This window comes from Sesamum indicum, linkage group LG11, assembly GCF_000512975.1.
Source record: "Sesamum indicum cultivar Zhongzhi No. 13 linkage group LG11, S_indicum_v1.0, whole genome shotgun sequence".
NCBI lineage: Eukaryota > Viridiplantae > Streptophyta > Magnoliopsida > Lamiales > Pedaliaceae > Sesamum > Sesamum indicum.
The window spans coordinates 8811663-8826634 of NC_026155.1; the positions used below are offsets into that span (position 1 = coordinate 8811663).

Below are 14972 nucleotides of genomic sequence, written 5' to 3' on the forward strand. Positions count from 1 at the left end.
CGAGATCCCAAAAGGGTCAAAAGAAGCCCTTTATAGTATGTGAAAGAATTGAGAGTGAATTTACTAATACAAGGATTGAAATATTTAATTATTTCTAGTAGAAGAGGACGAGGAAGAAATATGAAACTTGAAGTGAAGAAAGCCGAAAAAATTGTAAAGAACCTCGAAGGAGGACGCTTTATCCGATCACCTATGCTAAGAAGGATGAAGGAAAATACGAGAGAGGGATTAAACTTGCCATCAAAGATATTGAACTCCTCATGACTCATTACTATTGTGATTTTTAATATTCATGACGCGACAGTGGAATCCAAGTTGTGAAGCTGCTGAGTACTTAATACTATCTACATCTAATTTATCTAAATCCCCATTAAAAAGAATATGGGAGTTACTGACCTGTTTAGAACTCGACTCCGCCGACACACCTAATGAACCAGAATGACATTCAAGCAAATTCTAATTGCTTCCATCACCTCAAATTAAAAACCCCCGTTATTGAAAGAGTCAAGAAGATTTTCTCCCAATAGGATAGGTAAAGAAGAAAGGGGAGGCACGACAATAATGGTGGGAGGCGAGTGCCTCGACCCATAGCAGCGATAGGGCTGACACCGCCATTGTTTTGACGTGGCGTGTTTTGATTTGACTATTAGACATTCTACTAGTTAGATATCTAATTGTTCCCTAATTTTTATTTTATTCTTTTTTGTAGAAGATTTTTTTATATTTTTATTTTTTTGAAGAAGGTTCCCCAAATCTTTTAAGCTCTCATATTCTCATAAATAATTCACAATTGAAAAAAGGAGATGAAGATGGGCAAAACACTATTTACAAGAGCTAACTCGCTTGACATGTTGAAGTACTTAAATCAAAGCAACGACTCAAATGGACAGTGGCGGGAGAATGATTAAAGTGCCATTCAGAATTTATGAGCATGGCACTTGGAATTCTAACAAGGACATAAGTTGGTAAAATCCGCGTTAAAAGGAACATGCTTATTTGATCTCCCAAATATCTCTTTTAGGAGTTGGAGGGCTGCCGATGGAGACAAGAAACTCAATCAAATAGTGATTCAAAAGGAAAGTCAAATCCTTTCCATAAGAAGCAATGAAACATCAAGATCGTACGATTTGAATTATACTAGATTACCATAACAAATACAATCAACTTCAATGATCTCATATATAAAGCCCTAATTAAATTATGGTTGCAGCTTCCCAAGTAAGAGTCCTAGAAGCAAGCCCTAGATGCCAAATTTATTGTCCCAATTCCACAAATTATTATAAGTTTAAATGTATCAACAATTGTACACATCTTTCCTAATTGTCCGTGTCACAAAATTTGCACATCAAATTTGATGCAGAACGATAATAATATATCACGTTTTTCTTTTTTATAAAGTTTGCAATTTTTTCTACTAAAACTGCAATTTAATTGCAATGCAACAAAAATAATAAATTTTAAATTATTATATAAGTCGACAGATATATATGTACTATTTGAATCCAAAATTACTGCCCAATAAAATTAAAATTCTGTTGACTTAGTTGTCATCAAGAAACCATAACCATGTGGGAATCAACATACGAGAATTCAAAGTCTAATCATATGAGAATTAATATATATATATATATATATATTATGGCGTATATTTAGTTCAACCAAACATCTTAACAAGTATTCGATCTTAACCACTAAGCCGCAATGATCGATGGTAATTTGCAATTGTAATACCACCATCAAAATAATGTATGGAAAAGACATGTGTAGCACAAAATATCTAATATTGGTGTTAGGAAAATTACATCGACATCTTTTGAAAATATGTTCAATTACATAAAGGATTTGTACAAAATTACATAAATATGTTATGAAGTTGTAGTTTATGAGCAAAGTTTTACAAGTACATTTCTTGAGGTAAATTACATCAATATTTCTCAGGAGCTGCATTTGTAATTTTTAAAAGATGGAAAGTATTTCTATAATTAAATATATCCATTTCGAGTATCAATGTAATTTATCCTATCATCAATTAAATAATTTATATAATGTAAACTATGTGTGCATATGTATAAATTAATATTGATGAATTTGTTGTGCATCTTTTATTTGCATGATTGTAAACATTGGCCATAACATAATATATGTATATACACAAAAATATTATAAATATTATTTATATAAGAGACGTAATTAGACAATAAACAGTAACTTTTGTTTATTAAAGCACAACATCAACACATGCAACACTTATTTTAAATAATTTCTAAAAACAAATCATACATACATACTATCTCCAATACATACTTATTTATCTTTATTTTTATCTCTCTATTTCCAGAAAATAAAATAAAACACACAAATGAATCCAAACACCAAACTATCATATCTCATTTAAGTTGGGCCACCATGTACACTTTTTATGAACTACATATATATATTTTTATCAATTTTGTTTTTTTTTTTGGAGAAATATATTGTACTTAATTATATGAAATTTTCTGTCAATTAAAATAAAAGATAAATTACAACACCCTTGATCGTAATTATGAATATTTTTTTATTTTTTAAAAAATTACAAATACCCGAATGATCGTCTAAGCACAATCTGTTCTGTTAGTCACCAATAGTTTTTCATATCTATCTTTTAAGATAAATTGACCAAAATTTTCTTGTAGACTATAAATTTAATTTTAGTTATTTTAAAAAAATAATTTTGTTTGACTAACTGAACAAGTTTTCAGATTTTTGCATCTATCTTATCCATTGGTTTTTTATAATTATTCAATTTTTCTTTAAAAAAATATAATAAGGATAAAATTAACAATTTCAGAATTCCATCAATACAGAATTTTTTCAAATATCAGGAGATTTAAATAATTAGGAGTATTCATAATTATTTAAAATATTAGGGGACTTCGTTGTAATTTATTCAAAAATAAAATACTCAATTTGATAATTTGTTTTTTTTGTTTTTTTGATAATTTGGTTTCATATGTTGAGAATTTAACTTTAAAATTGTCAAAAAATATTAATTTTGAAAAAGCAAAATTTAAATAATAAAGCCTTGAATTAAACATATAAACAATAAATGATAAAACACTCAAACTCTGAAGAAGGCTAAGGCTTTGTCTGCACAGAAAGAAGAGAAAAGGAAACGCAGGACAAAATCGAATTAGGGGTTAGGGCTTTCCTTTCTTCGTTTTGAATTTTCCGCATACTGATAGTCGCTGACGCCAACCAAATCCGGAACCCCAAGCCTCTAATTCCTTTCACCAGCATCGACTTCCCATCGACGGCGGCGGCGGAGGCTAGGCAGTGACGGTGCGGGTTCGATATGGATTAGTTTTTGGATATATGGATTAGCTTTCATCTGTTTTATTGTGTTATTTTGGTTTGATTGTAGTTTCAGGAGAAGAGGCCTCATTTTTTAGTGCTGTGGACGGGAGAAGCAACTGCAGTTAGCTGCCCTCGCTGCCTCTGTTTTCAGAAACAAACCGAGGCGCTGGCTCGCAAGCTTTGGATTATTGAATGTGAAACTTGAAGAGTCATTTTGGGATAATCTAGAAGGTAGCCGCTCCGTACAATTTAAAATATTTTATTTAGTTCTCGATTCCAAATTCTGGTATCCTCCTATGCGTTAATTTGTTCAAAGAGGTTGCTCAAGGATAATCTTTAGAAGATGCTTGGCTTCTATCTCCAAAATTTTGCTTTCTGCTCCACAACATACATATTTGAAGTATTGAAAAGTTTCCATAAGTATCATAAGTAAGTTTCCGTGAGGTTCCAATCTTATTTTAAGTGAGATTTAATGGACAAAAAGAAGTGATGCATATTCTACCCAGTTTTACAAATTACAATATGGAAATAGGAATATTTATATAATTTGAAGGTTTTAATTCTTAAAAGTTGGATACATGTTTCCTCATTCCCTTTGTCTTTAAGCAGAAAAAATCTTTATAAATGGTCCTTTATTTGTGAACAATTGCTAACAGAACGTGAATGATAGTGTGAAATATGGCATTGTAGAGTTATCATTTATTTGGAATAATGGTCTATGGATCCTTTTTTACCTTTTCCAGTAATCACTGATTGTTCAAGTTCGCTTATTTGCTCAAAGTTTTGGATGAACTCCTTCTCAATGTATTTTTCAACAAAAAATATAATGATAGATTGATCACTTAGAATGGAGAACTGGGTTAAAAAATCTATAATTTAATGAAGAGTTATCCCCTTCACAATTTTTCACTAGTCTTCCAAAACTTGTCCTGGATCCATCCCCCCTGATGGAGAGCGGTGTTGTAATTGTGATGATATTTTTCATGAAAATTGAATTTTAGATGACATGTGAGGTGGAGTGGGGCAATCCTATTTGTTTTACATATATGTTGAATACTTGCAAATTTTTGTGACAACAACTTTCTTTAGTTGGCAATGAAATGCTGTATGAACTATGTGTAGATCTCCTGCTACTTGAGCATATTGTTCTGGTTGTTCTCCTAGACTGTATGGTTAGTTCATTTCTTGAGCTTTAACTTATGACTTTCTTGGATCTGATAGCAGTTTTAAGGAAGACGCTTGCCCTTTGTGAAAGACAGAAATGATTTATACAGCAATTGACACATTTTATCTGACGGACGAACAACTGAAGAACTCACCTTCAAGGAAAGATGGCATCGATGAAGCCACTGAAACTACACTTAGGATCTATGGCTGTGACCTCATACAAGAGAGTGGCATATTGCTTAAGTTGTATCCTTTTCCTATGTTGTCTTCATACATACTCGTTACTAGTTGGCTTGCTTGGTTACAGGCTTCTTTATTTCTGTTATATACGAAAAGGAATCATTTCCCTTTTTTTAATTGCATTTACTACAGCAGAAGAGATTAATGTATTGATAGGAAAGATGTATAAGTTGCTTTTGCTTTATGCACGTTATGTTTCCTCTACTTCGGATCTTGCATCTCCTTAACTAAGTTATGGTCAGACCGCAAGCTGTTATGGCCACTGGTCAAGTCCTATTTCATCGTTTCTACTGCAAAAAATCATTTGCTCGATTTAATGTGAAGGTCTGTTTGCTTGCCTGTTACTTCTCATTTACCCCTTCAGACACCAGTATAGTTGTATTTCACAAATTCTTTTAGCTTCTACTGTATGGTGACTTGAGACCAGATCTGGTTTACTCGCAGAGGGTTGCTGCTAGTTGCGTTTGGCTTGCTTCAAAACTTGAGGAAAGTCCTAGGAAAGCAAGGCAGGTTCTAATTGTTTTTCACAGAATGGAATGTAGGAGGGAGAACTTACCTGTAGAGCATTTGGACACATCTTCCAAGGTTAGGCATAGATTTTACTATTGTATTCTAAGTGCCATGGTAGTTGGTTCACCATATATTGTTCTAATCATCTGGTAAATTGTTCTGTGACTTTGCCTATTACTCTTAACGCATTGGTTATATTGCCTTAGTCAGTGGTAGTGTTGCTCAACTTTAAACTAGAAGCAAGTTAAGGGCCTGAATGTCTTTTGTTCTTTAACAGAAATATGTGGATCTGAAGGCAGATTTGATCAGAACAGAAAGGCATCTTTTGAAAGAGATGGGTTTCATCTGCCATGTTGAGCATCCTCATAAATTTATTTCAAATTACTTAGCTACACTGGAAACTCCACAAGAACTAAGACAAGAAGCTTGGAATCTTGCAAATGACAGGTAATTTTTCAGGGCTAAGATACCCAAGTATGTGCATGTGGCATCTATAATCTTTTTATTTGATAATATTATGTGAGATAATATGTCTTATGCTTGTGGCTTCGTGATTTTCTTTGAGAAGTAGAGGCTAGGGCAAACAACTTAGTAGGAGATGAGATCCTTCATCTCGTTCAACCATTTCTTGCTTGGCCATGCGATATTTCCCATATAATTGGTTTTGGCTTGGATTGGGACAATCCTTTGTATATCTTTTGTTGATTATCTTCTATTCCAACTTCCCCCCCTTCTAATGAGGTTTATATTTTTTGTTGCTTACGAACAGTTTGCGCACGACCTTGTGTGTGAGATTTAAGAGTGAGGTTGTAGCCTGTGGTGTTGTATATGCTGCAGCTCGTAGATTTCAAGTACCACTACCTGAGAATCCTCCTTGGTGGAAAGCATTTGATGCAGACAAATCTGGAATTGATGAGGTTTGCAGAGTTCTTGCGCATTTGTACAGCCTTCCAAAGGCACAATATGTACCTGTATGCAAGGAAGGGGGTTCCTTTGCTACATCCAACAGATCATGGGATTCACCGCATCAGTCAATCCCAAAGGTGAATGCCGAACTTTGAGTTAATTGTTTTCTAGTTTGATGTGGCTTTCCAGTCTATTTACTTTGCCTAATTTCTGTCTTGCCACCTAACACATTGAATGGCAGGCTTGCAGCTGTCAAATTCTCACCATTACAATCCAGCCAAAAAATTGAAACGATATGCTCGTTTCTTATTAATACAGTTAGCATATTAAAAAAATTCTTCTGCTGCTTTTCTTCAGGATGGTTCATTGGCTGGACAAAATGCAAATGAAGATCCCAGCACTGCAAAGGGTTCTTCCTCTGTGTTAAATCAGGAAGCTGGTAAGGATGAACTGATTAAAGCTGCACTTGATAAATTGAAGGAATCAAAGAACAGTGATGATGAATCTAAAAATGCAATTAATGGTGGAGAGTCAAGAGAAGAGCCCGACTCAAAATTAATGTCGGATAATAAAACGGAGACCAGTGGAGAAAGGATCAAGGAGAGGGAGAGAGACAGGGGAGCAGAGACCATGAAAGAGGGCGGGAGTCTGACAGGGAACGAGGACGGGAAGACACTGAAAGGGACAGAGATAAAGTCAAGGAAAGAGGTCATCGTTCGAGGGACAAAGGAAAAGATACTGGTCAGTTGTGTACATCTTTGATGGCCGGCAATCTTTTTGCATCATATACTTTTTATATTCTTTGATTTTCACTTTACAATCTCTGTAATTTTATTCCCTTAATTGATGGCCTTATTATGCAGGACGCACAGAGAAATCCAAACATCATTCTTCTCGAGGTACAGTTTATCTTTTTGAATTTGTAATTGCTTGAGAGCTGTGAGTAGTCATGTGACAGTTAGATGCCAATTTTATCATTAGCTAATGAAAATTTCTGTGACCAGATCGTGGCTACCACAGCTCTTCTTACTCATCAAGGGAGAAAGATCGGCGCAAACATCATTCATATGCCTGAACTGATAAGGAAGTTACTTCGTTCTTTCTGAGCTATGTTGTTCTGCTCCATGAGCATCAGTCGCAGGTTGCACGGTTCAATATCAGAAAAAAGGGTTAACCACCTTAAGAAAAAGCAAATAGTTGTTTAATTACGAAGTATGTTCCTCAAGATTACTGGATGTATTCTTTCATGATTTAAGTTGAGCTCTCTGTCTTCACTTGAGGGTTCCTCAAGTGTGGATGAAATCTTGATACAGATGCTTAGATGCTCTTAGTCATGATTTAAGTTGAGTTCTATGTTTCCACTTGCGGTTCGCTTCTTCCTTGTGTGATAGTGACCACGGTGAAGTTGTTTTAATAGTTCTGGGGCATAGACATGGCTGTTGGATGTTGATGCATCTGGCTGGTCCTGACAAATATGGAAATGCTGCAAGTGAGATTGGTTTTGTTGACTGTATAACTCGATGCATAGACTTGAAACAAACCTAAATGGATGTTTAGGATTTGTTCTTTTAAATATGGAACATTATAGTAGCCAACCAGCAACACTGACAGTTATGGCGTATTCTCATGTGGATCTTGGTTCTGTGCCTGATTGTATTGTGAACGCACGTGTCTGATTAATTCTCTGGTGGATCAGATAAATGGTCTGTGGTTGTTTTACTATGATGTTTTAGGAGCTTTTGAATAATTCTTTAGGTAACTTGTCCACTGCAAAAGTCGCTCCACTGGCAGATTTATACGATGGTGAAAATAAACATCCTCTGACATTTTCTTTTGGGGGGGCGGTGATCATTAGTACCTGGAAAGAGTATTGTGCCAAATGAGAGCATTTTATACTTCTGAAGTCAGAAGGACTGAAGCCGAGAAAAGCACTTTGAAATGAGCACATTCAGTATTAAGGGGATCCGATGCAATTGAAAGATAAAGGCTTTTTTTGGATTCTTCATTTCTTTGGCAACTCTTCCTTCTGGTAAGTTTGTGCAGAAGGCTATTATGATCATCAAGAATCTTCTGCACTTGTTAATGCACAAAGAGGCTGCAAGTGTGTAAAACGACGGATACAGCACAACTTTACCTGCCAATACAAGCCTTTTTAAAGACTTACTTTTACCACATCCACTTATGAAACATGATATTTTAAATGCAGAGCCCATGTAGAAACAAACATTTAAGATTTCTCAATTTTACATACACCCCATTTCATAATTTTCGTTAATGGTCTTAAGTCATTGCATGCACTATTTTATTTATTATATGGCCACCTTTGGACTGTTAATATCCAATTTGAGATCCAAAAACAAGTGTAGGTCGTGAAAATCAGTAAGACCGAATTCAGAAGTTAAAAAGGTGTGCAGTCTGCTACGACAAACTCTGCACAATCCCTTCCATGCTATTTGAACCTACAGGCTAAATCAGAGGCGTGCATAACAGTATCAGTGGGGTAAATTCACAATCACAAGGGTTATCCCCCTTCTTTCCCATTCCAGCTGCAAAATAATTGGTCACAAAAGCATCAAAAATTCCAAGATTGAACAGAAGCCCTCTTAAGTTGCAAGAATCGGACAACCTTCATATATATACACTAATTAGCTTTGGAGAACCGACATTTGAAAAGGCCAAAAAGGAGGGATTCAATGGATAAGCTGAATAAAGTCGGTCTCCACTAGAACAGTTTCAACTACAATATTAGTAACAGTCAGATCACTCCATCTAAAGACAATGATTCCTAGTTACACCACCACTATCAACATTCTAAGCTGAAGCATCAACTTCATTTCATAAATAATACATATTACCAGAAATAGAAGCTGGAAAAAGCTCCGAAAGGCCTCTCGGGCTTTAATGCATTCACCCAGCAAGCTGGAAAGTAGGAATCTGGCACAAAGTTACAGAGTAAGCACCTTGGAAATCTCCAAAATATTTTTTCAAACAGACCAGAGATAACACTACTCCACAGAGGCCATCCCGTTCGTGGACCTTAAGGCATGTCTGAGTTTCCAAAACCATGAATGTAGATCCTACGTACTTGTTTGAAAATTACCTGCTATTAATTTCCACCAGAGTGACAACAGTTTACACTGGAGGAATGGTAGCTCACTTTTCCTTGGAAAACACAATCTGATGGTCAACTATAGATCTTTACAGCTTCATGAGACAAATTTGGATTGTATGGACTATAAAGATTACATCAACTTGCGGTTTGCCTAACAACATTCAATCCTCTAGGTGATCTCCGGAGCTTAGACATGTCCACATTAATCCCTTCCGAATCCACAGACTTTTTTGGAGTACTCTTACCCTTAGATTCCACAGTTTTACCCTTTTCCTTGATCGATTCTGGCAGTGAACAATTTACCCCAGGATCAATATTTCTACAGCCCGTCTTTGCTTTGCCAGGGTAATACAAGTCATCAGGATTTGAAGGTAGGGAAGCAGGATCGAGTTCAAAAGAACCTATCGGCACTCCTTGTCTTTCAGAGCCGGTCATTTTGACACTAGGAACACGGTGGGAGAACTTGTACAGCTCATTGGGCTGTATCAGAAACGAGTTAGTCTCACATTGACCAACTCCCTGAAAAAGGCTCACAAATCCTGCAACTTTATCCAAATAACCAACTTTTATGCCGGTTCCTGCAACAAAATCTGAGAGCACCTCAACAACTTCATATTTGAACTGTTTATGATTCTCCGGGTTGGAGCTCCAGCTTATATCCCAGTCCCTGAAAAGAGCCCAAACTTCACCTTTTCTTGGGTATATGATTAAAGAACCTCTCTTCTTGCCTTTCTCACAACGCACTTGATGAGAAAATGATAGACGTATTGACGTTTCCTCGGTTTTGCCAAGCCTAAAACGGCCACAACCAACAGGCAACTCCTCTTCTACCCATTTCTCGTAAGCTTCATCTATAGGATCAGCTTCTAACCACGTGATGCTCAATTCAAATGGAGAAGAACATACCTTTTTCACTTTAGCATAGAATCTTGGCATGCCATCCAATGTATCATACAAAGCCCAGAATTGATTAACATCAAAACAGTTTTCATCTCGCTCCTTATCAAAATCACTAAATTCTGGATCAGGACAGTGGCACAAGCCTGCTTCTGATTTGTTACTAGAAAATGAGTCTTGGTCAGAGTCACTTTCAATCTCAACTGTATCAGCACCACTGCTCGACTTACCACCTGTTTCCACCTTCTTTCCTTTTTTATCAGAACCAGCATCCTTGCTCCGCAAGCTTTCTTCAGAATGAACACTTCCCATTACTTTACTTTCTTGCTTAGAGTAATTTATGTCAGTAGGAAAACTCTTTTGATTGTCGTGCTTTGAGTCTTCACCTTCTAAAGCATCCATTTGCTCTTTTCCATTATCCTCTTTGGTTGCTTGCTCTCTCTTGCGGGAGCTAGCAAGAGCATCCTCATCAGGTTCCTTATATGAGACATTCTGTCTTTTCCGTGAGGATCTCCGTGGATGGACATGAGTAGGATCAGGCTTCATATCAGTATCACCAGAGTTTCCTTTCATAGTCACATCTTCATCATCAGATTGACTTGACGTATCATAACTCTCACTGGACTCCACTACTATCTTCCTGCTCCTTTTCCTGCTTTTATTTTTCAGCTCTCCTTTTTCTCCATTAATAGCGTCACCATTGGATATCCCAGCTTCATTTCTACCATGCAAAGGATTGGCATTATGACTATCCGCTTCTTTGGTCTTCAAATCCCCACTGACCTGGGCAGCACTTCCAACCTGGATACCCTGAGAACCTCTCCCTGTCCTGACACCTGGCTCTGGTTGAACAGTTTTTCTGTTTGCAAATCCTTGTGCTCCTGCATTTGATGCTGAGGAGGCTTTATTATTTTGAACACCCATTTTATTTTTTCCCTGATTTGAGACCCCCTTTTCTTGAAAACCAGCAGGCTGACTAGAGCCAGGTTTCGAAGGCACACTTTGAGGAACTGGCTGACCCATCTTGGATCCCAAGGAAACACCTTGTGCACCTATATCATAACCCACGAAGACCTTTGAGCATGTCTGGCAGCGTAAAGATTTGTTCACAAATTGTCTAAGATACTGGTACCTCACACTGCAGTATGGGCAGCATGTCCAGAACACTTCCTGCCCGAAAGAGGAGGTTGATCGAGGAGCCTGATGTTGATTCAGACTGCTAAAGCCATTAGACATGTTCTGTGCAGTGTATTGCTTCTTAACTTGAGAATTTTTGCTTGCAGGATGAGGTGGAGGATTTACTGGAGCAGATCTTACCGAAACTCTAATCTTACTGTCATATACAGATTTCTTTTTGGGGTCTGAAAGCACTGCGTTTGCTTCACAAATCAACTTAAAAGCACTCTCTGCACCAGGAAATCGATTCTTGTCAGGATGGAGAATAAGTGCTAGCCGACGATATTGTTTCTTGACCGTCAACTCATCAGCCAACTTTTCAACTTGAAGGATCCCATACCAGTCCTTTTCAGATCCCAGTAATCTAATTTGAGCTGAACAGTGAACATTACAAATGCTGAGCAGCTGGGTGATATTGTCCAGTTCTGGGTAAAGATTTTGTGCTTTCAAAGCAATCTTTAGAGCACCTTCAAAGTCGTTCTTTTCCATCTTCTTCTCAGCAATTTCCTTGGCCCGGATGGCCTCATCTTTGTTGCACTCCATTGCAAATATATCACGATGTTAAGAAGTCAGTACCCTATACAAGTAAATTGTGAATGGCGAACCAGGAAACTCTGCCTTCCCCTCCAGATTGAACCGAATATCCTAACAGTTTAAATCTGCAACCAGAGTGACGACCAAGCTCATTTAATTAAACAAAATGTTGACAATTAAGCAATAAAAAAGGTACAAGCAGCAGTCCTATGCCTAATAAAAGAAAAAAATATCAAAAGCAGCAATTTAGAACTACCTTGACGCCTGAAAAGCTGATTTACGAATAGAATTGGCCAAGCAGCACAGATTGCTTGGCCTTCAGCACAGGAACTTTCCGGCAGCTCAACAACAAAGATATGATCATAGAACCATCACTAACCAAAGCTTCTGCCACAGACCAAAAAACCTGACAAAACCAAATACAAAAACCCTTAATAGGAAAAAAAGTTAGAAGCAAACACTCAGTAGTTTCCATCTTGTAGTTCAAGCAAGCAGACATGCCTCACTCGAGAGGGCCAAGGACATGGAATAGTAAATACAATAGTTTTCTGTTCAAGCGTAAATTTTGATCCATCTCATAAAACTTATCTAATAAAAGCTTATAACATTCACATTATATTTCCCTCAAGGTGAGTTAATGAATTCCATTAATGAACGATGAACAAGCAGCAGTCAAAATCAACTTGAATTGAGAAATAGAAGTAAACCTAAGAACAATCCGAGATAGCAGAATACAACAGATTTTCACCACAAGCTGAGGCCAAATAAAGTTTTTGTCTAAAACTAAAAGTATCATACGAATACATGCATTTGTGCAAATGCGTAGTAGATCCTAGCTTTCTGATAAAAGAAAAGATCTTACCACTATATGCATTTCTACAATGTATACTAGATTCTAGGTTATTGAAGAAATTCACTGTTTATAGGATGCTAGAGCATCCTGGTCATTGTTAATATCTCATCCACACTGTGCTCCATTCATGCATAATTTTATCGCTAAATTTTATGGAGTGGTTTTATAACCTTTAATTCCCACTTTACACCACTCCTCCATACTAACTTTCCATGTACAATTTTGCCATTTCAGGGAAAACTACAATGAAATCAGCAACTTTACCATTTTCAAGACCAAAAAGATCGAATTGAGCTTGTAGAATAAACAAGAAACATGGCCTGACGAACACATACAAGGAAAGGTATAACATTCAAGACAAACCCTTTGGCCCAGCTCTAATGGATGTTAGAAAGTATGTTACCAACAAAGCAGAAGTGGCATCATTGTGAAACTTTGTGGAATAAGCATCAGAGCACGTGTAGACCATGAGAATACTTATCCGAACACCTTGAATTCTTACCATATCTGTGGTCAATGCTGACGGCAATGTTAACATGTGCCGCATGCCACACCCACAAACAGACAAAAGCCTTTTATGCTGTTAGGTTACAGTGAAATCTAAAGGTTAAGCCTATCAAATAGGCTGCAATGGGATTGCATGTACGCAAAAAGGCTAAGCAAACTCATGATTGCTGTCCAAGAAGTCTTTTCAGCTTCTCTACCCCATTTGCATGCTACAAGTTTTCCACCCATTTCTTCTTGTTCATTCTTATACTACAAATCTCATTCTTTTTTTAGTAATTGCTACTCTAGAAAGCATATGAAGAGAGAAAATCTACTCTCTCAAAAAAGATTGAAGTGTCAAAACATACCCAAAAAAATATATTAAATGTCTCTCAGACATACATGAATGGCTTGTCAAAGATGCAAGACGAAACCAAACAAGAGTCACAAGAAAAGAAAGGTCTTCCCCTCAGAAAAATGTAGGTGAAAGTAATAGAAAAAGATATTAACAAGCAACAAATGTAATGCTGAACCAGAAGTGAACAATATTGAAACTCCATAAAAACGCTTAAGCATACTACCAAAAATAATGTCACATATAAACAGGATACTAATATCAAATCATATCAGCATGCAAGAGCAAATTAAACTCCTAAACTAAAGCACACTCAATCTTCCAGAAAGAGAAGAAATAGAATCTTGTTGTCGTTTCCTCCAGTTAAACCCTTGAAAGACCACCATTCAACTTTAGCATCCACAACGCTGACCGGAACCCAGAACTAACATTACAAAAACCCTAGAATGGAAGTATGAGAGTAAATGGCATAAATATCCGGAACTGGAGTCAAGTAACGAAATACATCACACAAAAATTGCACATCAAAGAAAACCCTAGAAACGAACAATACCTCTAAAACCACAAACCCATACTACAGAAAACAAAATCAAGTATTTGAATACTTAGATTCCACATATAAAAACAAAATGCAGATACAGATTAACCAATACTCCACATGCAGACAACCATATACGCACCTCAAGTCTGTGCAGAGAAGAGAGAGGAAGAGAAGTCAGAGAATGTATAGGTGGGTAAGAGAGAGGTACTTCAAAAGTGTTTCTATGGGGATTCACTGCAAAAAGAGAGGGACTGAAATGGAGGGAAAGAAATAAGAGTGAAAATTTTTGGGGGAGCAGTAGAGAAGAAAGGGGGAAGAGACCCTCAATTCCTCTGAAATTTCATTTGCCCCAAAAAGTATTTGTGAGTTTCATTGCAAGGGTGAAAAGAGGGTTTTTGTGCTCATAGGGGGGCTTGGAACAATCTAGATTTGGATTCTAATGGGCTTGGGCTTGGGCCTAGTTTGGTTAGGATGAATTGGGTTGGGTTGGCCCAATGGGCCTTGAAGTGAAACATTGTATTTATAGAGAACATTGTGAAATTTTAAAAAGATATAAGATACGACTTGATAAAAACGAGAAACAATGAAAATCAGAGAAGGTGATTTGTTATTTCTTTTTTGGTATAGGTTAATTTAGTATACATATAATGCATGACAAAGTGGTTCTTCTGCAGACTTCATTCTTAATAATATAGTATAGAGATGGATTCTTATACTGGAGAAAGTTGATTCTTCAAAGATACTTGGTACAATTAGCAAACATATAGGTAGCGTTGCTTAAAACTAAAAAGTTCAAGGAGTTAAGACTTTAAAAGGGATGTACTTAACCAATGAGGCATTTGTTTCAGTGGTAAGATGT

General features: G+C 36.7%; 2 protein-coding genes across 4 annotated transcripts; one reads left to right on the plus strand and one right to left on the minus strand.

The window, feature by feature from the left end:
- On the plus strand, positions 3101–7878 carry LOC105173635 (cyclin-L1-1). Of its 3 annotated transcripts, none has more exons than XM_020698042.1 (10): positions 3101–3321; positions 3404–3567; positions 4558–4749; positions 4986–5067; positions 5188–5328; positions 5531–5700; positions 6023–6296; positions 6517–6900; positions 7023–7058; positions 7164–7878. In XM_020698042.1, the coding sequence occupies exons 3-10, from the start codon at positions 4598–4600 to the stop codon at positions 7263–7265; spliced, it is 1341 nt and encodes a 446-aa protein (XP_020553701.1). In that variant the 5' UTR covers positions 3101–3321; positions 3404–3567; positions 4558–4597; the 3' UTR covers positions 7266–7878. The 3 variants fall into 3 exon arrangements, with proteins under 3 accessions (XP_020553701.1, XP_011093757.2, XP_020553702.1); XM_011095455.2 differs by having other exon boundaries at positions 4561–4749; XM_020698043.1 differs by having other exon boundaries at positions 3410–3567; positions 4561–4749.
- On the minus strand, positions 8747–14491 carry LOC105173636. The gene is made up of 3 exons (XM_011095456.2): positions 14253–14491; positions 12135–12284; positions 8747–12003 (listed from the first exon to the last, which is right to left on the minus strand). The coding sequence occupies exon 3, from the start codon at positions 11885–11887 to the stop codon at positions 9407–9409; it is 2481 nt and encodes an 826-aa protein (XP_011093758.1). The 5' UTR covers positions 11888–12003; positions 12135–12284; positions 14253–14491; the 3' UTR covers positions 8747–9406.